This window comes from Spizellomyces punctatus (genome assembly GCF_000182565.1).
Source record: "Spizellomyces punctatus DAOM BR117 chromosome Unknown supercont1.6, whole genome shotgun sequence".
Classification (NCBI taxonomy): Eukaryota; Fungi; Chytridiomycota; class Chytridiomycetes; order Spizellomycetales; family Spizellomycetaceae; genus Spizellomyces; species Spizellomyces punctatus.
In genome coordinates this window covers 1,191,986-1,213,696 of record NW_015971542.1, presented here as the reverse complement: position 1 = coordinate 1,213,696, position 21,711 = coordinate 1,191,986, and the positions used below count along the sequence as shown (strand labels likewise).

Here is a 21,711-nt window from a genome sequence, read left to right as displayed (position 1 = left end):
TTCGGACATTTACGTAATCCAGAGCGCCTCTCCTACGCGTGTTTTTGTTGGGGGTCTGGATGCTATGGACCATCGGAATAACCACAGACCCACCATGACATAAGGCTGCCATGAAGACTACCACAGTGCAGCCCTCATTGGCCTTTACGCAACTGTCGACACCATGTCCGTCGCTAGTGTGTCCATCTGGACACCTCCTTCAGCTAGCAGCATCGGCTGGCATTGGCAACTTTCGACGGGTGGGAGCTTGAATATCACGAGCCTAGTGGCGGAACCTACCATACAAATGGTAGACATTGACCTTTTCGACACCAATGCGACAGTTATATCCACTCTCAAATCTGCAGGCAAAAAAGTCATCTGTTACTTCTCAGCAGGGAGCTACGAGAACTGGAGATCGGATGCGGGTAGTTTCCCTGCTGCAATCATCGGGAAAGGATTACAAGGGTGGAAAGGTGAAAAATGGCTTGATATCCGCGGATTTGGTAGCAGCGATGGAGGGGATTTAGGACGTATCATGAAAGCAAGGATGGATCTTGCGGTTCAAAAGGCTTGCGATGGAGTCGAACCTGATAATGTGGACGGATACATCAACCCGACCGGGTTTCCCTTGACGAGCGCAGACCAGCTTGATTATAACAGGTGGTTGGCAGTTCAGGCACATGCTCGGAACCTCTCCATTGGTTTGAAGAACGATCTGGATCAGATACCTGATTTGGTCAACTATTTTGATTGGGCGCTAAACGAGGAATGTTCAAAGTATTCAGAATGTAACAAGCTCCTGCCGTTTAAAACTGCTGGAAAGGCCGTATTTGGCGTGGAATATACGGACAAGAGTGACACCAGCACTCTAGAAAGTTTGTGCTCGACGCCTCGCAGTCTCGGATTTAACTGGCTTGTGGCCAGACTGTCCTTGGGCGGCTGGGCCTATGATTGTACCGCCCACATTGCAAGGAACTTTGGGACCGGTGACCCATCAGCAGCCAGTAAAGGAATCGCAGCATGGGAATGGAAAAATGCTGCAGTGATAGCTGGTTTTGCGTACGGTTTAGCATATGTTCTGGGACTATAGCGGTCAGCACTTAGTGGGCCCGTAAAATGGACGAGTGACACAGTGCACGGACGGCGTCGATTAATTTAATGTAGATGCTCGCAGCCGGCCAGACTTTGTATTCCGCCTAAATAAATCCCGTAGAAACTTGAGTTGAATAGATACGTGGGGTTCTAAATTGCTGTACGCCATAGCTGGCGGCTAACAATCGCAAGTGCTGTGCGTAATATAAATACGATTACGCCTTGCGCTTGTAAATCCTAGATATACAACCCATCAGTACTCAAAGCTAGCCAAACTAACCAAATCATGAAATGCTCACCTGTTCATAAACGCAACAAACATATCTCTAGGCAATAGTCGCTCATCAACCTTATTGATCAGTGCTGTGATTCGCTCATAACTTTCTTCCTCGTATTGATGATATATGTCTGCAATGCGGAGATCTTTGTAAACAGACTTCACAACCTGGACGGATTCGGGTGATTTTCGTCCATAGTTTTCCTGCAGTACATTATGTCAAAAACAGTTGTCCCGTTTCCACACGGACAAAAGCATACCTCTAGTAGCTTTCGCTGCTCAGGGTTCGCCCGATCAAGAGCTTGTACAATCAACCATCCGCACTTGTTATCCTCAATATCCGTCCCAATCTTTCCAATGACCTCGGGTGACCCATAACAGTCCAGGTAGTCATCCTGGACCTGAAAGTATTCTCCCAGTGGGAGCAACACAGCCTTGGCCTGCTCGTATGCTGCTTCATCGGTTATGCTGGCCATTCGCATGGCGAGAGCGATAGGCAAGTAGAAGGAATAGTAAGCGGTCTTGTATTCGACAATGTAGGCGTGCCTTGTTGTTTTGTACTCAGTTAGACCTCTTATGTCGATTGGCAAGAAAAGTGGACCCTTTTCTCACTTTGTAATCGAGAATCGATTGAGATCCACGTCTCCCTCGGGAGCAGTTAACAGATCCATCATTTGTCCCAACTCGGTCTGGTAGGTCACCTCGTGGAATAGTTCAATCAGGTCTAGATAGTAGGGTGCGGTGCGAAAGTACTTTTTGAGGAAGCGGTAAATGACAGATTCGCATATGAACGCGTCGTTGATCGCAATCATCCCAACTGATTCCTGATACCACAACATCATCAGCTCCAACCTGTCAAGATTGTTGAAGTGGATTATTACCTGTCGGTACCAGCAGGGTTGTCCGCGCCGGGTTACGGACGCATCCATGATATCATCTGAAATGAGGAAGAATGCCTGTAGCTAGAATACCCATTGGATGTCAATATGATTGGCTGGCAGATCTGTGAAGATGATGTATCACTCACCCACTCGATGCACCATCCTAGCACTTGAGCTTTTAATAACTCGTCGCTCGTGAGGTCCCGCTTCAACAGCGACCGAAGTGCAGAAGGCACAGTTAAGCCTCGGTTCATCTTGCCTGTTCGATAAAAGATTTGACGAGTTAGATAAACGGTCAGGACCTGCGCCATACTATATGTTACAACACTCACCACCAGCAACTGTGTAATTCAACATCTAGCAAAGATCCGGCTGCCAGTCAACAGGTTGTTTCCTCATATAGTGTTTCGTCCGTCATTTCCTACCTTGCGAATATGTTCCTTGCCCTCTGGTGGCACTCTATACACATCCAACTCTTTTACAACATCCTCCACCAATACGTCGAAAACACTTTCAAAAGCGGCCTTTTCATTTTCCTTTGTCAAAGCGGCCCCATTCGCTGCCTTGGTTGACTGCGACGTCTTTTCCGTAACAGCAGGTATAGCGGCCGTCGACATCATTTTGAAGCCTTGACAAGCGGAGGAGGAGCGAGGGAGGAAGTGGAATGAGCGTTGGGAAGGGCTACGAACAATCCTTGAGCGAGAAAACGACCATCCTCTTGCCCCAAAATACACCAACAAGCGACCCATCCCACATCACCCCACCGTCCAACGAAATCGTCGCGCGATCGCCTGGAGGGTGACTCATTCTCACTCGAACCTGGTTATATTTTATCCGTCTGGGTGGTTGGCAACAAGCATTCGTACGGGGGATTTGCACCATTTTACGCATCCATTTCCGTTTCCGGTTTTTGCGCTGAGAAGCGATTGTAGGCAAAGATGGTGCTTTCTCGTGCATTAACGCCAGCGGTACGTGCAACACCGCTACTTGGAGCAAGTGTCGCGACTCGATTGGCTGTGTCTGTTCGCCGATATGCCGATTCACCGTCGGGACACGATGATGAACACGGTCATGGGCCCAAAAAGCAACCTTTGCACAAGGAGGAATGGTTGAAGGTTGCCCGCAAGTATGTGTCATTTAAAATGTATCGTTACTATGAATTGTTTGAGTTTTGACAAATGTCTTTCTGCGAAAACCTACTGCTAGCTGGCCCAACGAGTACCATTACCCCGGCCATTACCGGGCAGGAACAATCGACGAGGTCTTCCCACCTACCAACAACTACGGCCACACAAGCGAGCTTCCCACCGGTTCCGAAACCCTCCAACACCCCGAAACCTTCTTCTCAGGCTTTTGGGTCAAAGTCTTCCTAGCCATTGCTGGAACAGCTGGCATCTACCGCCTCAACGAACACTACACCGCCGGCAAGGACGTGCACCCCATCACCGAGTTTTTGTCAAAGTATGAGAATACTTTTCAGCTGAGCAAGCTCAAAAGGACACGGCCAAGTGGGTGGCTATCAAGACGCGTGAGGCGGACGATAGGTTAGTGGTTGCGGAGGGATGGCAATCAAGGCCGTACCGTATCACGTTCCCAGGAATGTTTGAGCGGGCTTCCGATCATTTGGTGGAGGTTGGATCTCAGGTGGATGTTTCGGATGTGAAGATTAAGCATAGGTGGCAAGCAGATGATGAGTTGTTTGGACCTCCGTACCCAAAAAATAAATAGAAATCCCGGGTTTGGCATGGTCAAAGAACTCTCTTCTTCCAAGCAGATGGAATACTTAAAAATACACGGGTGGTGGTGGTAAGGCGATGGACAGAGACATACCTTAACAACATTTGTATAAATGTAATAACGTCATGATTTGGCAGAAATTCTATGAGAGAGTTGAACTAGGTTCTACTCTTGTTATTTGCGTCCACCCCAACCTATGGATGACTGTTTGTGAATGCTATTTAAAAGCTAATATGTTCTAATCTTTTTAAAAATCAAAATCCGCCCGAAATGCGTGCAAATCCCGTCTTTCACAAGCCTGCGCCAAATCATGTCGTTTCACTACAACAACGGCCAAGAAATGCGTTAACATAAATTATCACACAATTCCAACACAGAACGCAAACTGCAAAACTCACAATGCCCATCCGCAAGCATCTTCAGCGTTGACCACACCGTACTACTTTGCACATTATGCATGGCGGCAAAGTCTTCTTCCTCCGCTCCTCCTTTTGTTTCAGCGAGCACGGATGAGATATTGTTAGTTTGCACTGAGAGAGCTCCGAGAAGGTGTTCGGCGGCTTCGCGATATTGACCCATTTGCATACAGCAGATGGCTAGGTTGTAACGTGCGCGGATGTATGAGGGATTAATTTCAAGGGCGTGGAAATAGGCATCGATGGCTCGGTCGGATGTGCTAGAGTTCGCTAGGGTTGCACTGTTGTGGGGAAGCAAAAAGATGTTCAGAACTGAATTTTAAAGTTTACTCTGACTGGGAAAGAGACATTTACCCCAACTTATTCCAAAGAAGGTAGTCCTGAACGCGAATTGAGAAACGTGTGAATGGACGTTTCACTCAAATTGGAGTCAACCAAAACCTACCTCTGGCCGCTTTGATAATGCCGCCTCGAAACAATCCACTGCTTTATGATATTCTTCCGAGATATGAAACAATACACCCAACCCAACCTGAACATCCGCATCCAGATCCGATCCCGCGCTCTGTCTTGCTGCCTCCAGAAAGTTGTTGGTAAGCTTTTCATGTCGGCTGGTTGACGACGATGAGCCTTCCAATATGTGCTGGTATTTATCGCTGTTCATCAGCCACGATTCGAGGGCGTCATAGGCGTCTTCACGAAAACTTTCGTTAGTGTATGATACAGATAGACCTATCCACGCGTCTGTTAAGCTCGGTTGCTGACGGACCGCCGCTCTCAGCGCCGCGATGGCAGCAACGTCATTTTCATTCTCTTGTTGTCGGATCCCGAGCTCGTACCATGCATTTGCATTGGTAGAATCTTTCTGAACTGCAGCTTCTAGGACCAATATTGCTTCCGTCAAATTGCGGTAGTTCACGGGTGTCTCTCTGTCTAGATAAGGATTGTTTGCAGTGAACTCGTACTCCTCATATCGACCACCGAGAGCCCGCCCTTGGTGTTGATCTATTGCCTCATTATTATCCCACGCATTCCAGTAGCCGTCCTCAAACACCTCCGCATCCAGATCTGCAGGCATATTCTTGTTGAATTCTTCCGCCCAATTTCGCTCCATCTGTTGCCGTTCAAACTCTGTTGTCCAGTTCTTATCCTCAAGCTTTGGTCCATATCCACCAAACTCCGTCGCCCAATCCGACTCTCGTTTTCCGGAAAATTCCTCTGCCCACATGGCTGGATTTCCATTAACTTGTCCAGAAACCTGTGCTGGTCCTGCTTGTCCCATTTGGCTTGAAAACTCCTCTTCCCAGTTTTGAGACTTGATCGATGCACCAAACTCTTGGGCCCATGAGTCTGCAGCATTGAACGGGGTAGTTTGTTCGACAACTTTATTTCCTTCGATAGACACTTCCTGATCACGAAGTTTCTTCATAAAATCGAGGAATTTTGATTCGCGGAATTTGGGATTTGCAGAGTTTTCCACGGCGTCAAGAAGCATTCCTGCCGTCTGCGCCAATGCTTCCTTTGAAGTAGCACCATCCACAGTGAGTCCTTCCTGCTCAGTGAATTCATTAATCCACGATTGTGCTTGAGAAGATTCGAACTCGGACGCCCAATTGGCCGGATCTTCGGATTTTGCGAATTCCGCTTCCCAGCTGACCTGGTCTTTGCAAGGTGGGGATTAGAATGAAAGTAAGTGGGCTCATTTTAAGCTGATGTCCTTACGTTTTGCCTCCTCAAATGCCCGCTCAAACTCTGCGATTTCATGATGTACATGCGGGCCTTGCATCTCATGATGTCGTGAATGAAACTCTACTGCCCACGCTTCCGGTGCACCTACGGGTCCCACTATTATCGATGCACAATGACTTTAGCACCAACAAGAGGAAGACGCAAAACAGTAGTTATCATACCTTGTTCCTCTCTCTGGTAAATATCCTCAAATTCAGAAAACTGCATCGCATTCATTCCATCCATCGGTCGCCCCTCGCTCTGTCGAGCAAAATCAACAGCCCAATCACTCTTGACCGGCATTGTCGCTTGTGGACCTATTCGTTCCAATTCTTTACCAAGTGAATTCATACTGAAGACGTCCGGCTGGTGAAATCTTTGAGCGTCGGGCGGGGCGCCTTCGAAAAACTCCCCAAGCATGTTCTAACAAGCTTAAGCGTGAGCTCCCAGGCACAATATTCAAAGAAGATCATACTACGTACATCCATATCCATCCCCCTTTCCATCCCAGGCCGCTCTCGGAGACCAAAGCTCTGTCCAAGCCAGTCAAAACATCAGTGACCTTTTTTCCAACGCTACTACTGAATGATGATAATCGTACCGAGCTACTCCCTCCTTCATCTGGAAATCCAAATCGTTCCTAAATAGGCACAAATAAGCCTGTCAGCTTCCGGTTTCGGGGATAAGGAAAAAAGAAGACTGCACACCACTAACCTGTTGAAGCGACCTATCCTGCTGCAGCTGCTTGGTGAACTGACTCAAGGAATTTCCTCCCGAGCATTCTGCACCGCTTCCTACGAGATCCCTCAACGCAGACATGCTTTTGATATTGTTAATTGAAACCCAATGAGTCTCACTTGAACTGCTCTTGTGGACGGTGGTTGATCTCGCGCTGACAGATCAAGTCGATGATCACGTGGTAATGCCATGGCAACAAGCAATGAGTGCTGAATAAGCGGGTGATCGAACTTTTGGGTTTGGCACTTTGAAAATGGACGACGTATGGAACGATGCCGAGGGGCTATCTGATAGTCAGTATGACAAACAGGTTGCGGAGCGTAACTGGAATCGATTGCAGGATCAACATGGCGTGGTGAGTAATGGCAGTTGATCGGTCAAACAAACAGAGACGGGCCATTGAATGTTTATTGGGCAGGTCGGATACAAGGAAGGAATAACAGAAGGCAAACAGGTCAGCCTCCAACAAGGGTTTGATAGAGGATTCAAGGATGCAGCAGGTATTGGGTTCCAATTAGGGGCGCTCCGAGGCTTGTTGAGGTATGTACCCCGTCACTGTCTTTCACCGCAAAGCATTCTAGCTGACCATGTTCTTGTCTAGCACATTAATACAAGTCTACACTCTCTCTCCAAAAGCCGCCACATCAATATCGCCATCCAATCTATCGACTCTTCAATCCCTTCATGCTGAACTGGAAGCCCTGTCCGTCGATCATGTCTTTACACTTGCCTACTTCAAAGCGACGGATACCACAAGACCGGATGCTCCAAATTCGGCGACGACGGGGTGCGAGAGTGGAGGTGGATGCTGTAAGGCCTCTGGAGAAAGGGATGAGATGAAAGAAGGTGGTGGCTGCTGTAAGGTGCGGAAGGGTGAGGCAACCGGGGCGGAGGGCTTATCATGTAGCAGCCCTGATGTGTCAGATGTGGCCGCAGACTCTGTTAAAGATTACCCCAGCAGAGTGGTAGAGTCATACCGGAGCAAAGTGGCTACGCTGCTGACAACGCTGGGATGGGATACCGATGAACTTTTGTAGATAGATTTTATGTATGACGCGAACTGATGCAAGATGCATGCTGGGAATCAAACAACGAGCCAGTGTTATGATAATTAGTACGAAAACAATGTGCAGTTTACATCTTCGTTGCGGCTTTTCAGGTGCATCTGCTCCACCATTACTATAATATACATTCTATAGAGTCGTCAGCGGCCCGCAATCTCCATCATTTTGTCTACCTCAACAACTTTTTCCCTCGGCTTCCCTTTAGGAGTCCCTTCTGCGACCTCCACCTCATCAATCTTCTTCCATGCATGAAAATCGACAACCTTGACCCCCCGCGCGCGAAGCATCGATTCCAGACCTTTGAATCCCGGCGGAACTGTGGGACCTATCCTGGGCTGCAGTTCTCCCTTTTGAATGTCATTTATGATTGTGTCAGCAGTCTCGATGGCGTCGTACATTGTTGCAGCAATGACCCCAGTTGGACCGCGTTTGAGCCAGCCCGCAACATAAATCCCTGAGGTGAAAGAGTCCTAGAAATGAATGAGAAATGGTGCGCGGCAGGACAAGATTCAGCATTGCTTGTGAGCACCGTACCTCATTTTGAACTTTGCCCCGGACATTCGGAATCATCCCCCTCTTTGAATCAAAGGGCAACCCTTGGAGAGGTACGCTTTTATATCCAATGGATCGAAGTAGCAATCCACATGGTATTTCTTCTATTTCACCAGTTCCAACAGCACGAGGTGCGTTCAATGGACCTTCCAATCTATTCTTCTCCAACTGCAGGCCTTCGAGTGCTTGCGTTGTTGGATTTGTAACAAGATGAATGGGACTACTTAAGAACTTGAGCGACCAGGATTTGGAGGTTGGGGATGTGTTTGAAAGGGGGTTTGTAGCGCCTTTGAGTAGGAGCTCCATCAGACGACGTCGTGGTCGCTCCTTGGATAGAATGGCGGATCCAGCTTCCATTTGGCTTTGAAGGAGGGGAACATCAAGATGGAGTTTGGTGTCGGGAAGCGCAATCATTTCACGGAGTTCTTTGGCTGTGAAAGATGCCTAAGAGGTACTCGCGATATGAGCATTGGGAATATCAAAAATCGTACACTTTACCATAGGGGTATGACTTTATTGCTCACCTGGAGAGGACCTCGTCGCCCGATGAGGTGTACGTGGCGAATTTTACTCCGCCGCAACGCTTCAAGGGCATGCTCAGTAATATCCGTCTTAGCCAGCTCGTCCAAAGGCATCAATAAAACCCTAGCGACATCTAAAGCGACATTCCCCTGCCCAATGACCACCGCTGTATCCGATGATTCTAGATCCGGATTCAAGTCACGATGCTCCGGCAGACCATTATACCATCCTACAAAAGCTCGCGCAGAAAATACATTTGGAATTGCGTCTTCGTCGGGCAATCCCAATCGTTGGTCTTGGCTAGCACCGTATGAGAGAATCAGCGCGTCGTAGCGGGGTTTCAGCTCTGCGAGATCGAGATCATGCCCTATGCGCACATTCCCAATAAATCGAAAGCGAGGATCCTGAGCTATTGTTTCGAACTTGTGAATCACATTCTGCGCCATCGGAAATAAGCGTGAGTCCAACTATGAATCGTTTGGGAACGAAAAACTGTTTCCCCAACCTTGACTTCTGGATGGTCCGGAGCTACACCAAATCGGACCAGCCCATAGGGCACTGGCAACGCTTCATACATGTCAATCTTTACATTCGGAAGATTTCTGAGCAGATGCTGAGCAGTATAAAAGCCCGCTGGGTCATTGGATGAGCGTACATTTGCAAACACCAGTACTCGAATTTTGGTAACCGACCTGGTCCACTTCCAACCATGCCAATGGTCAATGCTTCAGTAGATGCAGGTGGGGGATGCGTCGATGCAGAATAAAAGCGTATGAAGCGAAAATGGGCCTGCGTGCAAAGACTCGACAGTGGAGGTGCGCCAACCAGCCTTCCCTTGAACGAGGCCACCACAGATCTCGTTACCGGCATGTTGCAAGTTTCGACACACGAGTATCCAAAGGGTCACGCAGAACTGGCAGTGGAATTTGTTGTTGGCGATGGACTCGTGTACGCCGGCCTTTCAACTATTCCGCTTTGAACATCCAAACGTCCTCCAAAAGATGGATTCACCGGCAAGATCGTTCCATTAGGCAATCTGCTGAATGACTCATTCAGTTTACTGTTGCTATGGCTACCATTACGTGAGGTTTTGAGGCCTCGCTTCTTTTCCTAGTTTTTGTCATTGTGTTCCAACAAAGGCTTTTTTGACATTTTTGTTTCGCATCGAGCACGATTTTTGGCCGACAACGATGCATTCTTCAAGGATTGCTTTCCGCGCAGTGTGGAGAATCGGAGCAATTCGTCCGAATTCTCACCTCCTCAAGCGATCTCTCCTTCCCTGCGCCGTTCCCCGCCTCTTCCATACCCGCCCCTTCCTTTCACAACACTCCTCTAGCACACCACCAGCGAGCCCATCAATCACCCCGCGCCTTCACGCAGTCTACACTTGCAAAGTCTGCTCAACCCGCCAGCACAAGTCAATGTCGAAACATGCCTACGAAAAAGGCGTTGTTATCATTCGATGCGAAGGCTGCGCGAGTCTGCACCTTTTTGCAGATCATTTGGGGTGGTTTGATAGTTTGGATCCACCTGGAACTATTGAGGATATTATGAAGAGGAAGGGGGCTGAGGTGCGAAGGGTTGCGATAGGCGAGGGGGATTTGGAATCAGAGCTGCAAAAGAACGAGGGGGAGAGTGGAGAAGACAAGAAAGTGGGACGGGAAGGTGAGGTGGTCAATGTTGTGGACGGGGGCTTGGAGGTTGTGCCAAAGTCATAACAGTGACTCTTTTATGATATTTGGATGATGCCGTTATGGCACGAGCGCTTTTACCTTTGATTTGCATATTCCTACATATAAACAAGACACACTCGAAAATCAATTAATCTACAGCAGCCATCTCTGACAAACCCCACAACAAACGTCAGCTTTTGGCTAATTCTACTGGCTCAAAATCCTTCGAGTCCGCATCCAACATGTATCAAACACGATCCAAGACTCAATACTCGCCCTATTTTGATCCACAGCCCACAGCTATCGCCCAACCCCGTACCTCACACGATCCCCCGCAATAAGAAATGTCCCCTCGCCCGCATACCCCACCGGCCCTCCTTCACAATCCGCACACGCCAAAAACCGCCGTCCATCAACCGCGTGCGAGAATCCAATGTTTTCGAAATGCATCATGGTCGGTACAGCCCAGTTGAACGGAGGAGCGGTTGTAGATGTGTATGATGGGAGATTGACCTAATGTCAAAAGTGTTAATGGCTAGAATGAGCCCAGATAGCCACACATTCTTTACTCACTGACGCATCATGCTCCACCTGCGTCGCGACCCCTCGCTTGAGAATGAGACTCTTACACGCCGGGCAATGTATATCGTGTGCATTGGCATTTGCTTCGTTGGTCAGTTGGATATGCGTCTCCTGGACCGTCGTGTAAGGAACGAGATCAGCAGCCATGGCGATCAGCAACGTCAAAAGAATGCCCAAAAGGCCGATCTGCAAAGGGCCATTGAACACGTGCCTGTGATAGCGGCGCAGCAGTGGCACAGCAAGCCGGTGGTTTGTCCAAAGCGGCCGTGTTTAAAGACTTTTGAACGGTGACGTTTGGGTTTTTGTTTGCCAGCCCATTTGGACCTCATCGTAGGAAGGGGTTTATTGGAGCGACAACGGGGAAGACATTTGGCAGCAAGACGGGAGAGAAAGGAATTGCAGAACGCGCTCGCATTGTTCTTTCATTTGCAACAGCGGCCGGCAACTACCTCATACCCTCCGTCCCAACACGTCCCGACCATAATCTAGCTTATACCCCCCATGAGCGACGCCTCGGCGTCCCAATACCCGCACCCAACGTCGGGCGCTCCATCTTCCCCGGGTAGCAGCGCCGACTCTATATACGATCATGCCGGCCAATACATTTTTCATCGCTCCACGGAAGGACTCTCAAAGGCCACCATAGACCGCGCCACCGCTGCCAAGTACAAACTAGAGCACTTTTACAAAGGAGTTGTGACGGAATGTGCTGATCGAGAGGCGAGGTAGTGATACCTTTTTCTGTTGTCTGTGATGCATTCTTGTGACGTCGGCGTATTTATTTCCAGGCGAAAGGAAACAGAGGAGAGAATTAGCCAGGAGCCGTGGACAGAGGATCGAAAACAGCGACAATTGGCTGCGTACGGACAGCGAGAATCAGAGTTTCTTAGATTGCGGCGCGTCCGAATGGGTGTGGAAGACTTTAATACTGTCAAAGTAATCGGGAAAGGAGCGTTTGGGGAGGTTCGGTTGGTCCAAAAGTCGGATACAGGCAAGATTTATGCCATGAAAACTCTGCGAAAGACAGAGATGGTTAAGAAAGACCAGGTTTGTATACGAAATACTTGCTTTGAACGGTGCAACGCTGAGCCCGTCTCTCGTGTAGCTCGCACACGTTAAAGCAGAACGTGACGTACTCGCCGAATCCGTACATACACCATGGGTCGTACAGCTCTACTATTCCTTTCAAGACTCATTGTATCTTTACTTGATTATGGAGTTTCTGCCGGGTGGTGATTTAATGACCATGTTGATAAAGTATGATACCTTCTCCGAAGACGTGACCCGATTTTACATGGCAGAGTGTGTATCTGCCATTGATGCCGTGCACGGTTTGGGTTATGTTCACCGGTATGTTTCGCGTCTGGTACAGTTATTGTCTCAGTCTACTAATCGATACCCGCGTCCAATAGGGATATCAAGCCAGATAACCGTATGTAGTTGCCACATACCGCTCTCACCGCTCCATACTCACGCGTATTTCCAGTTCTTATTGACAAGGATGGGCACATCAAGCTTTCTGATTTCGGATTGTCAACCGGGTTCCACAAAACCCATGATTCGACGTATTACCAGCGACTTTTGGACAATTCAAACCCGGCGAGCAAGATTGATCAGATTGGAACTCAAAAGAATATTGATTTGACGTTTTCGCGCAAGGATCGGATGGCAACTTGGAAGAGGAATCGGCGGGCCTTGGTTAGTGTTTATCGTGGTTGGCACCTAGCAAGAATGTGGAGCGTGTGTGTTGATCTGAGCATTTCTGTTTCTAGGCATACTCGACCGTGGGTACACCGGATTATATTGCACCAGAAGGTACTTTTTATATCTGCAAAGCCACCACTGAAAAAGGCTAACGGTTTCTCAAGTCTTTTCACAACGGGGCTACGGCAAGGAATGTGACTGGTGGTCATTGGGCGCCATCATGTTTGAATGTCTGGTGGGATATCCGCCTTTCTGCTCAGAGAGCGCCCACGAGACATATCGAAAGATTATCAATTGGAAAGAGTATCTGTACGTTCCAGATGATGTGCACCTTTCCCGTGAGGCAGAGGATTTGATCCGGAGGTGAGTTGAGATCTCTTGAAACTCGTTCTCTTGTCCACTTTTAATCGTCCAATACCAGTCTCCTCTGCGACGCCGAAACCCGGCTAACGGCCCCCGAAATTCGCTCCCACCCCTTCTTTCGTGGTGTTGATTGGCACAACATCCGTAAAACCCGCAGCCCGTTTATCCCCCAACTCAAGTCCATCACAGATACGTCCTACTTTCCCACAGAAGATTTGGTGGGTGTCCCGCAACAGGTGGGCGAGCAGGAGCACATGGGTGGTGATACGGGGACCAATGGGACGGCAGAATTTATGTCGAATCCTGGCAAAGATTTGGCGTTTGTGGGCTATACATTCAAGAGATGGGAGACGATACGGCATGAACTGTAGCTTTAGTAAATACATGAAGTGCATAACCCCAAAAATCGTTGTTTTTTTCAAAAACGTTGGAAATCGATGTGCTTTCAAAACGTCACGGCCGTGATTTGCTAAGCCTCGCACTGGCCAAGGAATGGAAAAGGGCGGCGGACTGGCCTTTTGGGTGTGATTTCTTTCTATTGGATCCTCGTTTTTTTTCTTAAGGCAATCTGTTGTTTTTTATTTTCTTGGCTTCTTGATGCCATCTTGAGCACTTGGGCATTGCCCTTCTGGACCTACTTGAAAAAAGCAACGACATTATACTCATGCCAACAACGATCTCCATTCACCCGCTCCCCGACACAAACAACCTCTTGCAAGGCTTTTATGGAATTGAACAATGCTCTGTTCGAGGACTAGTTCGCATATCCCATGAACCAGGGTTTGCATCCCTCGCCCGACGAACTGCCCCGCTTCGGATTCAGACCTTGAGCATAACACTCAGCGGGGTGGCATTGTGTCTGTACACAGACATTTCTGAAGGCATTGACGTGACGAAACGAGAGCATGTGCTGTTGTTCAAGACGGTGGATTTGTTAACTGAGATTGAAGTGGTACCTCCTGGAACGGTGCTGGAGATTCCATTTGATGTACCATTTCCACCTGACCCTGATCCTGCAACATTGCCTCCACCTCCACCGGGAACGACGCCCTCCCCGCACCTTTTACCCCCCTCTAGCGCCTTCCTCGGTCGACAGTCTGGCGGTGTGAATACCTATCAGGGGAGAGTAACTTATGAAGTGACAGCAACATTGACGGAGGTTGTTGGTGGTGCTTTTTCATCTATATTTGGAGCGGTACCTACGATCCGAACTGCCACAACGTCCCTCCATCCTTTCCAAGTCTACGACCCCCGACTCCTTCCCACACTCCTGCATCCCGATATTCGGCGCTGGAGATCCGCTCCAGGTGCCGTACCAGTAGAATACGACATTGAAGTCGGCTCTGTCGCTATGGGACCTGGTGATCCCCTTCGATTTGCCTACCGCGTTGTTGTTGCTAGCGAGTCTGCCCGCAAGGGTGTGCGATTGAAAAAGATTTCACTGGTCCTTCGGGAGCATCATGTGGTAGGGGAACAGCGGTGTCAAGGGCGAGCGGATGACCCGGAATTCCCGATTGAACGGAAGGGCACCAAAGTCAAGGGAACCACCGAACTACTGCGTTGGGAACAAACCGAACAATTACCCGAGGCAAGCGACGGTGAATTCGAACTCTCTCACATTCCTCGAAAAGAAGCCGTCCGCTCCCCGAGTGAAAAGTCGCCTCTACCACGACCGGGCCTCATTTGCCGTGGCGGAGACGGCTTGTATGCCGAATCCGAAACCGTTCTCCGTATACCCTCGCTTGGAGGTTTTGCCCCCTCGACCGCTAAAATCACTAACCCTCCCCCTGTGCCCCCTGAAGGAACACTGCTTCCCGCCCATGTCGAAGTCCGACATAGCCTGCAAGTCATTATTGAATTCATTGGCGCTGATAAATTGGTCATGGAAAGTGGATGCGTTTTAGCATCCGTTGGAAAGGATGACTGTGACGTTTTATTGAGAGAGGAACCGGCGTTGGTCCCGCCTCTGGATTATGATAAAGTGGTGGGAGGGGAGGTGTGGGTGCCCGAGTATACGCCGCGGGATGAGGTGGCGGACGAAGTTAAGCAAATGTCCGGGGAGGCGTTGGAGGCCGTGAGGGCAGTGTTGAGAGCTGAGAGAGGGGAGGCAATACCGTCTTTTCCGGTTGCGGCGGAAGAGATGGGTTTGGAAGTCGCCAGTTCTGAAGCTCTGCCAGTCCCGTCGTCGTCATCATCATCATCTTCTTCTTCTTCGCCTTCCGTGGACCTTGTAACAGACCCTGTCACCAACCCTTCCGCCGGTGTCCCTCCATTCCCATCTGACAGCCCGTCACCCCTTCTCCTCTCCTCACCATCCGAGCCCTCAGACTCTGCATCAGAGTCGTCACAGCGGATATCACCCTGTATTGACAAACAAGTCGTCATTCCGTGTTGTGTGGACGTGGACGAGGTTGGTTCTTGATGTATATTTTATTTTGTGTTTGTACATGTTGTATTTGGATACACTGGTTTTGGTAGAGAGGATAGGCTGTTCCTTTTATATTACATGATCTCTTTCTTTTTGCCTTTGGGGTGTGCAGTATATTGAACACGAAAACTATATTACAAAGAGTTTTACATCGTCCCCGATGTGGTTTGGGGATTGGGTGGTAGGGTACAAGCGGGGTTCTTAATCATTGTTATCTGTCATGATGGCCAGAAACTCTTGTTCGTTGACTAGGGGAAACCAAGTAAGCTTTTCAAATCCTCTTGCAAAAAGAAAACAGGCAACCAGGACATACTCTCTCCATCCTGATCCAAATCAAACTCGTCAATCATCGCCTGCAGCTCATCATCATCCAAATTCTCTCCGATTTCTTTTGCCACTCGACGTAGGTTGCGTAGTGTGATTTTGCCTGTTCCGTCGTCATCAAACAATTGGAATGCTTTCCGGATTTCTTCAATGGGGTCTCGTGAGAGGATGCGTTCCGTCACTGAGTGGTTGTGAGACCGCATGCAGAGTCAGAGGGATATGAAGACAGAGGGGATACGTACTGACTTTGTTAAAGTCTTCGAAATCAATTAGACCAGCCTGTCCGTCTTTTTCGTATTCTCGCAGGATTTTGAGGACTTCGGGCTTTTTGGCGTCAAAGCCTAGGGCTCGCATTGCGACCTAAAATAGTCTGTTCAACGCACAGCTTCCAACCTTTTGGGCCCGCGACATTTGACCACACCTTGAGTTCATGATAATCCAACGCATGATCCTTATCCGTATCAAATAGCTCGAATGCTTCCTTGATTTCGAGCTTTTGCTCGTCAGTGAGTTCAGGACGGGTTTGTCGGCGCTTTTGCTTGGGGTTTGTGTAGAGGAGGGACATATCTGATGGACAAAAATGGTAGAAGGTTTGTTTTTGCTCTTGTCGCTGACGCGCGCGTTTGTCAAATGGGCCCTTTACGCGTTCGAGGGTTCGGACAGATGCGTGTTTTTTGGAACACTTTCTGGAGCTTTTTTCTGAACGGGTAGATGTTAAAAGGGAGGGATGGATTTTACAGATATCCGAAAGATCCGTCGGCAACTCCGGCAACTTCGGTCCAAACTCTCTGCATTAGCAGATGCCGCAAAGGATGCCACGACCCATCTCCGTCCGTTGGACAATTCCTCCGTCGAAACCCCACTGTCAAAACCTGCTAGATATATGCGACACTCTCAAGTTACCTTCAAGTACGGACGGACCCGAACTCGTCTGGAAACGCGAGATAACACAGCCCTCCCACCCATCTTACAAGGGGATACCCGGTCGTATGCATCCCCACTCCGACGGCATACCCTCAGCTTTCAGGACTATTTCCAGGACCTTGCGGAAAAGGTCTGGGAGGGGTGTACATCACCTCGTCGCAAACCACGAAAACGGACCTCCATAGAATGCTATGGGCACGTACCCAGTTTAGCGCAATTTGCCGCGTTTGCTGTTGCCAAAAACATGCCAGTTGGCGACTATGAGGAGGAGGCAGATGTGGAAGAGGCCTGGTATGAGGCCTTGCCGCCGCATTGGAGGAGGTGAGAGGGTGTGGGTTGTTTGATCGTGACAACAAAAAGGAGTCTTAACATGTGTGCGCCTTAGAATGGCATTGTGGAGTCACGTCATTCAACTTTGCAAGGCGTTTATTCCAATTGAACGGGTGTTCATGTCCATGGTGGATGTGTGTATTGCAGTTCAGGCTCATCAACAGGTACATCTAGATATGACCTAGTGTTTCCCAATCACCATCTCACGTATGCATCAGGCGTGGGAGCTCTTACATCATTTCTGGAGTCTTCGGCGGAGACATTCCATTGCCGACACGCACTGGTCCCTTACTGCCGCCTTCAACCTCCGGAAACGGACCCAATGGGTGCACATTATAGGAGAGACCCTCACCGTCCATCAGTGTAATCAAATTGGGTTCGGCAAGTTGATGGAAGGGTTGAATCCTTTGCAATCGGATCTTTTGAGAATGTATGCGACAAGAGTAGTGTTACGTGCTGGAGAGGATGCACCTTGTTGTTCGAGATTGGGGGAATGGGTGCATGGGATTTTGATTCATTCCATCGGATGTCGAGGGTTCGGATGCTTGTGTTTGGACACAATTGTGGATCTATGTCTCGACATGGACTCTGCCCAGCTCGAATTATCACCAACACTCCGACTGGCCCTGTTGCTCCGGTACATGCAACTCTGTCCCACCCAATCCGACCTTGATGCGACGCTGGACCGCATCTCGAATCTGTCCACTACGTCCAATATGGACAGCATCGTGACCTACCTGCCGACACACTCCCATCTCGATGCCTTGCGTAAGCGGTTTAGGGAATTGGATGCCTTGCCATTGGTGCTGCGTGTGACTATCACCATGTTGAACCAATTTGAAATGATTGAAGGGTGTGAGGACGCTGAGAAACTAAAACGAGAGTTGAGAGAGTTGGAAAATGCTTTGGCGGCGTCTCCTGAAAAGGGGACTAGATGGTATGTTTTCCTTTGCATCTGATGTCACATTGGACACCATGTTCATGACATGCTCTTTTGCAATCAGGCGGTACGAGCCACTATTAGATACATGGATCATTGGTACCCCTCACCCCACCAAATGTACTCGTCCCGCCGACACCACACCCCTTGCCAACCGAACCCGAATCCGTATCCCAGATTCCCCGCGCGGATTTCTAGGATTATTGAATTGTGGCTACGTTGATACCCCGCCTCGGTATGCGGAATATGGGTATAAAGTCCCGTCGCCGTGTGGGATAAAAAGGGTCCGCATTGATATAGATCAACACGCTGTGGCTGAACGCAAGAGGCAATGCACTTTAAGGGAGCGAGGAATGGATGTCGTAGAAAAGGAAAATCTGGAGAAAGAGGAAAGTGATGCGTTGGATTTGAGAATTGGGGAACCGTTACCCTTTACAGAGGAAAAGGATGAGTTGGTCTTTTGATACCCTGGTAGCAATCGTTTTTTAGAGGTCGTAGATTCTTTTTTTGTTTATATTCATGTGCAATTGTCACGTCTGGACCCGCACACCTTTGACTTGTTGCAATGAAACGACTTTTGCATGTTGCTTGTTGCTGCTCATAATTGCCCACTTTCTGATGCCAAGACCCTCCAAAGTGGCCTTTTATAGGTTTGTGGGAACCACTTCTCAGATAACAGGATGCCGACATGCTTTTTACAACTGAATTTGGAACAATTGTCCTTGTGATTGAAGATACCTGGAACTTTGGGACTCACGAGTCTGCATTCGATCCATCAACTAGTGCGCAAATTGGAGAACACATGGAGCATCACCGCATCTCGTTCAAATATTGGACCGATACTTGTAGCTTCTCATGGGGGGAGCACGGCGGTCAACGCTGAGCGTTGCGATTTCACGTATCTCATTTAATCTTTTATAGCCGAAAAAGGTCTCCCTGTTGGAAACACCAAAGACAAGGAAATCATGCCAATGGCGGTTCCAACGTGCTTTACTCTGCCCTTGCATTAGACATAGACGGCCATTCACTATATTCAAAGAAAAAAAATTAAGAAACATAAAACTACTACTAAGCTATGAACAACATCCTCGTCGCTTCTCGGTAGAGAGACTCTTGTGTGATAAAAGTGCTAGATCGCCGTATTGGATGCCTGTGCCCATTCGGTCTGGGTCGATCTTGCCTGTTAGCGGAGTGTCGTATGAGTAACTGTGTGATAAGATTTGGGTACCGCGAGGCGATGGCCATCACTATGCATAGGAGAGCAAGTGTTCATTACGTTACCCACTCCCTCTCCAACCACATAGGAGCACATGCCCAGCCATGCTCCTCTCCCTAGCGCTTGTGCATTACTCGTGTTAGATACTCACCCGTCTCGATGGCACTAAGAATACTCCTCGCCCCCGTCAAAAAGGCCTCCTCGACCCCTTCGCCCGTAAGCGCACTCGTCTCGACATGCACCAACCCCTCCTCATTTGCCCACTCTGTCGCCTCGCCAAAGCTCACTTCCCGATACTCTTCTAAATCCATCTTGTTCCCAACCAGTACGACCACGACGTCCGGTGATGCGAGGGCCCTTGCGTCATCCAACCAGCCCTTGAGCTGTGTAAATGAAGATCTGGATGTCACGTCATAGACCAGTAAACATCCTGCGGCACCTCTCCAGTACGAGCGCGTGACGGCCCGAAATCGTTCTTGACCTGCTGAATCCCAGATTTGGAGTTTGACTGGGAAAAAAAGAGGCCGTGAGTCGCTGCAAGTACGTAGGTATAGGAAACGGCTGCGCATAGAACTTTTACACGTACCCGCCTTGTTACCAATCTTTACCACCTTGGACCCAAACTCTATGCCGACCGTGTGAGCCGAACCAGCCTTGACTGTGTGTGTGCACACATTGTCAGCGCAATTGGCCAAATATTTAGTTGACTGAATACTTACACTTGTTTTCAACAAAGCGTGACAAGAGACATGATCTGCATATCGCAATGTCAGTGCTGTTGGGAAAGTTGGATATGCGAAACCAACTCGAATACATACTTTCCACAGTTGCTTGTACCAATAATAATCCACTTCTGCTAATGCATGAGTACTACTGATGGAAAAACGAATAAAGAGTGATGCATACCAACAAAAAGTCGTAGGGATCTGTCATGTCCAAAAAGTTTGAAAGATGCCTAAACGAAAAGCGACCGTCGTTTCCCCGTCACGCGCGTCCTGGAATAAGCGCAGCGATATCAACAAGTCAAACGCTCAAAGGGAGCAGGCAAATGGACGGAAGACCCCCCAAAAGGGCCGTGCGATGCTCGGAAACTAGATTAGAAGGGGAATGGCCGAATTCCTACTATTGCCTACGACAAACACTACAAGGAATCCACAAAGGATCCCGGATATGTATTTAAAGGCAATGTTTACCTCCATGCAATCCTCATGAAAACTGACAAGAGCTTGCGTATTGAGTTACTATCCGGCTGTCTGCAGTCAGGATTAAGAAATGAGGGGCTTAAAGTCACCTTCTTGCCAGATGTCAGAACGTCCATGCCTTTAATATCGGCAGTGGAACTTGACCCGCTCATGTCATTAACGGCGGCCAAAAAAACGCCATTGCCCGGAAGTTAGACAGCGATGGGTTGCTGACAGCAGATAGCATTTTACGAAAAGACAGAGCACATAAGATTACATCGCACACTGGGCTACCGATCCACTTTTTGGACAACGCTATTCATCAGATTCCAAAATCCAGCCAGCCAAAGGTGCTCCAACAGGCAAGGATGTTTTCGCGTCCGAGCAGGATCTCTCAGTTCAGAACGAGCTCGCAAAGATTAAGCATAGAGGCCGGCTAAGGCGTGTGCCATGTCTTTTACTATGCGTGCCTTCAATGGCGAGCAAAGAGATCGTCCTCGGACGTCAACATTCAACTGCCAGCCGTTCAGCACCCCTTGCGCGGTGGCGACTTCCCTTTCCAGACCCTTCACGTCGAAGCGCTACGCCTATATCTTACGGCATTTGCCAACAGCATACCTGAGAGTTCCAAGTAGGAACCATGAGTTGACTCCAGCACGATGCCTTGATCAAGCACGGGCTTTTATTGGGAGATCACGATGGTTTAAGTCATATATATGGCGGACTCGATGGATAGCGAGCAGGGAGGGCGGCTGATCACGGCCAAGCATGACAAAGGCCGATTTCCGCCGACGAGCAACGGCACATGGAGGACCTGCGCCTACCCGCAATTTCCGATGGTTCAACGTCCATAAGACTCGAATCATCAGTGCCGCGTCTCCGCATAGGGGGCGTGATAACATCGGCAATGCGGTAGCAGTGTGGTCCTGCCACGGCAGTGCCGATATTGCCAGTTCCCCTCAGATTTGGAGAGCAATTCAGCGTTTCTGGCCTAGCAGAACGCTCTCCCCGCAAGCTATCCCCAGAGTCAAACTACAATACCGTGTTTCGGAATGCC

At 49.0% G+C, this 21,711-nt stretch overlaps 13 protein-coding genes across 13 annotated transcripts; 7 read left to right on the top strand and 6 right to left on the bottom strand.

Moving 5' to 3' along the window:
• Positions 1-57: 57 nt before the first annotated feature.
• SPPG_04208 (endo alpha-1,4 polygalactosaminidase) lies at positions 58-1,204 on the top strand. The gene has a single exon (XM_016752453.1). It carries the CDS (start codon positions 164-166, stop codon positions 1,070-1,072), a length of 909 nt encoding a protein of 302 aa, XP_016609157.1. The 5' UTR covers positions 58-163; the 3' UTR covers positions 1,073-1,204.
• SPPG_04207 (bifunctional (2E,6E)-farnesyl diphosphate synthase/dimethylallyltranstransferase) lies at positions 1,018-2,986 on the bottom strand. The gene is made up of 8 exons (XM_016752452.1): positions 2,658-2,986; positions 2,565-2,589; positions 2,379-2,491; positions 2,233-2,313; positions 1,964-2,175; positions 1,612-1,897; positions 1,374-1,555; positions 1,018-1,311 (listed from the first exon to the last, which is right to left on the bottom strand). Exons 1-8 carry the CDS (start codon positions 2,979-2,981, stop codon positions 1,290-1,292), a joined length of 1,245 nt encoding a protein of 414 aa, XP_016609156.1. The 5' UTR covers positions 2,982-2,986; the 3' UTR covers positions 1,018-1,289.
• Positions 2,987-3,098: 112 nt separating this feature from the next.
• On the top strand, positions 3,099-4,160 carry SPPG_04206 (uncharacterized protein). The gene is made up of 2 exons (XM_016752451.1): positions 3,099-3,358; positions 3,439-4,160. Exons 1-2 carry the CDS (start codon positions 3,171-3,173, stop codon positions 3,779-3,781), a joined length of 531 nt encoding a protein of 176 aa, XP_016609155.1. The 5' UTR covers positions 3,099-3,170; the 3' UTR covers positions 3,782-4,160.
• Positions 4,060-6,986, bottom strand: SPPG_04205 (uncharacterized protein). Its single transcript, XM_016752450.1, has 9 exons — positions 6,828-6,986; positions 6,715-6,753; positions 6,596-6,646; positions 6,296-6,536; positions 6,108-6,230; positions 4,831-6,047; positions 4,740-4,765; positions 4,368-4,666; positions 4,060-4,290 (listed from the first exon to the last, which is right to left on the bottom strand). The coding sequence occupies exons 1-9, from the start codon at positions 6,930-6,932 to the stop codon at positions 4,217-4,219; spliced, it is 2,175 nt and encodes a 724-aa protein (XP_016609154.1). The 5' UTR covers positions 6,933-6,986; the 3' UTR covers positions 4,060-4,216.
• Positions 6,987-7,096: 110 nt separating this feature from the next.
• Positions 7,097-8,021, top strand: SPPG_04204 (uncharacterized protein). Its single transcript, XM_016752449.1, has 3 exons — positions 7,097-7,206; positions 7,270-7,391; positions 7,453-8,021. Exons 1-3 carry the CDS (start codon positions 7,105-7,107, stop codon positions 7,886-7,888), a joined length of 660 nt encoding a protein of 219 aa, XP_016609153.1. The 5' UTR covers positions 7,097-7,104; the 3' UTR covers positions 7,889-8,021.
• Positions 7,891-9,997, bottom strand: SPPG_04203 (NADPH-adrenodoxin reductase). The gene is made up of 5 exons (XM_016752448.1): positions 9,682-9,997; positions 9,495-9,622; positions 8,992-9,426; positions 8,450-8,911; positions 7,891-8,385 (listed from the first exon to the last, which is right to left on the bottom strand). Exons 1-5 carry the CDS (start codon positions 9,857-9,859, stop codon positions 8,056-8,058), a joined length of 1,533 nt encoding a protein of 510 aa, XP_016609152.1. The 5' UTR covers positions 9,860-9,997; the 3' UTR covers positions 7,891-8,055.
• Positions 9,998-10,119: 122 nt separating this feature from the next.
• Positions 10,120-10,839, top strand: SPPG_04202 (uncharacterized protein). The gene has a single exon (XM_016752447.1). The coding sequence runs from the start codon at positions 10,180-10,182 to the stop codon at positions 10,705-10,707; it is 528 nt and encodes a 175-aa protein (XP_016609151.1). The 5' UTR covers positions 10,120-10,179; the 3' UTR covers positions 10,708-10,839.
• SPPG_04201 (uncharacterized protein) lies at positions 10,686-11,413 on the bottom strand. The gene is made up of 2 exons (XM_016752446.1): positions 11,236-11,413; positions 10,686-11,175 (listed from the first exon to the last, which is right to left on the bottom strand). Exons 1-2 carry the CDS (start codon positions 11,389-11,391, stop codon positions 10,963-10,965), a joined length of 369 nt encoding a protein of 122 aa, XP_016609150.1. The 5' UTR covers positions 11,392-11,413; the 3' UTR covers positions 10,686-10,962.
• A 121-nt stretch (positions 11,414-11,534) lies between these two features.
• Positions 11,535-13,717, top strand: SPPG_04200 (AGC/NDR/NDR protein kinase). Its single transcript, XM_016752445.1, has 8 exons — positions 11,535-11,969; positions 12,033-12,291; positions 12,350-12,594; positions 12,657-12,676; positions 12,731-12,942; positions 13,017-13,059; positions 13,113-13,311; positions 13,370-13,717. Exons 1-8 carry the CDS (start codon positions 11,746-11,748, stop codon positions 13,680-13,682), a joined length of 1,515 nt encoding a protein of 504 aa, XP_016609149.1. The 5' UTR covers positions 11,535-11,745; the 3' UTR covers positions 13,683-13,717.
• Positions 13,718-13,840: 123 nt separating this feature from the next.
• Positions 13,841-15,882, top strand: SPPG_04199 (uncharacterized protein). The gene has a single exon (XM_016752444.1). The coding sequence runs from the start codon at positions 13,976-13,978 to the stop codon at positions 15,731-15,733; it is 1,758 nt and encodes a 585-aa protein (XP_016609148.1). The 5' UTR covers positions 13,841-13,975; the 3' UTR covers positions 15,734-15,882.
• On the bottom strand, positions 15,728-16,688 carry SPPG_04198 (uncharacterized protein). The gene is made up of 4 exons (XM_016752443.1): positions 16,485-16,688; positions 16,306-16,423; positions 16,053-16,244; positions 15,728-15,987 (listed from the first exon to the last, which is right to left on the bottom strand). Exons 1-4 carry the CDS (start codon positions 16,626-16,628, stop codon positions 15,941-15,943), a joined length of 501 nt encoding a protein of 166 aa, XP_016609147.1. The 5' UTR covers positions 16,629-16,688; the 3' UTR covers positions 15,728-15,940.
• Positions 16,689-16,724: 36 nt separating this feature from the next.
• Positions 16,725-18,832, top strand: SPPG_04197 (uncharacterized protein). Its single transcript, XM_016752442.1, has 4 exons — positions 16,725-17,308; positions 17,373-17,481; positions 17,536-18,254; positions 18,322-18,832. The coding sequence occupies exons 1-4, from the start codon at positions 16,791-16,793 to the stop codon at positions 18,719-18,721; spliced, it is 1,746 nt and encodes a 581-aa protein (XP_016609146.1). The 5' UTR covers positions 16,725-16,790; the 3' UTR covers positions 18,722-18,832.
• A 431-nt stretch (positions 18,833-19,263) lies between these two features.
• Positions 19,264-20,505, bottom strand: SPPG_04196 (small GTP-binding protein domain). Its single transcript, XM_016752441.1, has 6 exons — positions 20,380-20,505; positions 20,292-20,326; positions 20,193-20,227; positions 20,060-20,131; positions 19,625-19,981; positions 19,264-19,437 (listed from the first exon to the last, which is right to left on the bottom strand). Exons 1-6 carry the CDS (start codon positions 20,404-20,406, stop codon positions 19,331-19,333), a joined length of 633 nt encoding a protein of 210 aa, XP_016609145.1. The 5' UTR covers positions 20,407-20,505; the 3' UTR covers positions 19,264-19,330.
• Positions 20,506-21,711: the final 1,206 nt, after the last annotated feature.

Coding starts and splice junctions, on each gene's coding strand:
- SPPG_04208 (XM_016752453.1), top strand. CDS start 164: ATGTCCGTCGCTAGTGTGTCCATCTGGACACCTCCTTCAGCTAGCAGC.
- SPPG_04207 (XM_016752452.1), bottom strand. CDS start 2,981: ATGGGTCGCTTGTTGGTGTATTTTGGGGCAAGAGGATGGTCGTTTTCT. Junction 2,590..2,657: donor GCAAGGAACATATTCGCAAG/GTAGGAAATGAC, acceptor GATCTTTGCTAG/ATGTTGAATTACACAGTTGC. Junction 2,314..2,378: donor TAGGATGGTGCATCGAGTGG/GTGAGTGATACA, acceptor TGGGTATTCTAG/CTACAGGCATTCTTCCTCAT.
- SPPG_04206 (XM_016752451.1), top strand. CDS start 3,171: ATGGTGCTTTCTCGTGCATTAACGCCAGCGGTACGTGCAACACCGCTA. Junction 3,359..3,438: donor TGGTTGAAGGTTGCCCGCAA/GTATGTGTCATT, acceptor ACCTACTGCTAG/CTGGCCCAACGAGTACCATT.
- SPPG_04205 (XM_016752450.1), bottom strand. CDS start 6,932: ATGTCTGCGTTGAGGGATCTCGTAGGAAGCGGTGCAGAATGCTCGGGA. Junction 6,048..6,107: donor GGCATTTGAGGAGGCAAAAC/GTAAGGACATCA, acceptor CACCTTGCAAAG/ACCAGGTCAGCTGGGAAGCG. Junction 4,766..4,830: donor CATTATCAAAGCGGCCAGAG/GTAGGTTTTGGT, acceptor ATTCGCGTTCAG/GACTACCTTCTTTGGAATAA.
- SPPG_04204 (XM_016752449.1), top strand. CDS start 7,105: ATGGACGACGTATGGAACGATGCCGAGGGGCTATCTGATAGTCAGTAT. Junction 7,207..7,269: donor TGCAGGATCAACATGGCGTG/GTGAGTAATGGC, acceptor TTTATTGGGCAG/GTCGGATACAAGGAAGGAAT. Junction 7,392..7,452: donor GCGCTCCGAGGCTTGTTGAG/GTATGTACCCCG, acceptor GTTCTTGTCTAG/CACATTAATACAAGTCTACA.
- SPPG_04203 (XM_016752448.1), bottom strand. CDS start 9,859: ATGCCGGTAACGAGATCTGTGGTGGCCTCGTTCAAGGGAAGGCTGGTT. Junction 8,912..8,991: donor GGCGACGAGGTCCTCTCCAG/GTGAGCAATAAA, acceptor AGTACCTCTTAG/GCATCTTTCACAGCCAAAGA. Junction 8,386..8,449: donor GGGGCAAAGTTCAAAATGAG/GTACGGTGCTCA, acceptor ATTCATTTCTAG/GACTCTTTCACCTCAGGGAT.
- SPPG_04202 (XM_016752447.1), top strand. CDS start 10,180: ATGCATTCTTCAAGGATTGCTTTCCGCGCAGTGTGGAGAATCGGAGCA.
- SPPG_04201 (XM_016752446.1), bottom strand. CDS start 11,391: ATGGCTGCTGATCTCGTTCCTTACACGACGGTCCAGGAGACGCATATC. Junction 11,176..11,235: donor AGGTGGAGCATGATGCGTCA/GTGAGTAAAGAA, acceptor TTTTGACATTAG/GTCAATCTCCCATCATACAC.
- SPPG_04200 (XM_016752445.1), top strand. CDS start 11,746: ATGAGCGACGCCTCGGCGTCCCAATACCCGCACCCAACGTCGGGCGCT. Junction 11,970..12,032: donor TGTGCTGATCGAGAGGCGAG/GTAGTGATACCT, acceptor ATTTATTTCCAG/GCGAAAGGAAACAGAGGAGA. Junction 12,292..12,349: donor AGATGGTTAAGAAAGACCAG/GTTTGTATACGA, acceptor TCTCTCGTGTAG/CTCGCACACGTTAAAGCAGA.
- SPPG_04199 (XM_016752444.1), top strand. CDS start 13,976: ATGCCAACAACGATCTCCATTCACCCGCTCCCCGACACAAACAACCTC.
- SPPG_04198 (XM_016752443.1), bottom strand. CDS start 16,628: ATGTCCCTCCTCTACACAAACCCCAAGCAAAAGCGCCGACAAACCCGT. Junction 16,424..16,484: donor TGGATTATCATGAACTCAAG/GTGTGGTCAAAT, acceptor AGACTATTTTAG/GTCGCAATGCGAGCCCTAGG. Junction 16,245..16,305: donor CGAAGACTTTAACAAAGTCA/GTACGTATCCCC, acceptor ACAACCACTCAG/TGACGGAACGCATCCTCTCA.
- SPPG_04197 (XM_016752442.1), top strand. CDS start 16,791: ATGGATTTTACAGATATCCGAAAGATCCGTCGGCAACTCCGGCAACTT. Junction 17,309..17,372: donor TTGCCGCCGCATTGGAGGAG/GTGAGAGGGTGT, acceptor TGTGCGCCTTAG/AATGGCATTGTGGAGTCACG. Junction 17,482..17,535: donor CAGTTCAGGCTCATCAACAG/GTACATCTAGAT, acceptor CGTATGCATCAG/GCGTGGGAGCTCTTACATCA.
- SPPG_04196 (XM_016752441.1), bottom strand. CDS start 20,406: ATGACAGATCCCTACGACTTTTTGTTG. Junction 20,228..20,291: donor GGTACAAGCAACTGTGGAAA/GTATGTATTCGA, acceptor TGCGATATGCAG/ATCATGTCTCTTGTCACGCT. Junction 19,438..19,624: donor TCTTAGTGCCATCGAGACGG/GTGAGTATCTAA, acceptor CTCCGCTAACAG/GCAAGATCGACCCAGACCGA.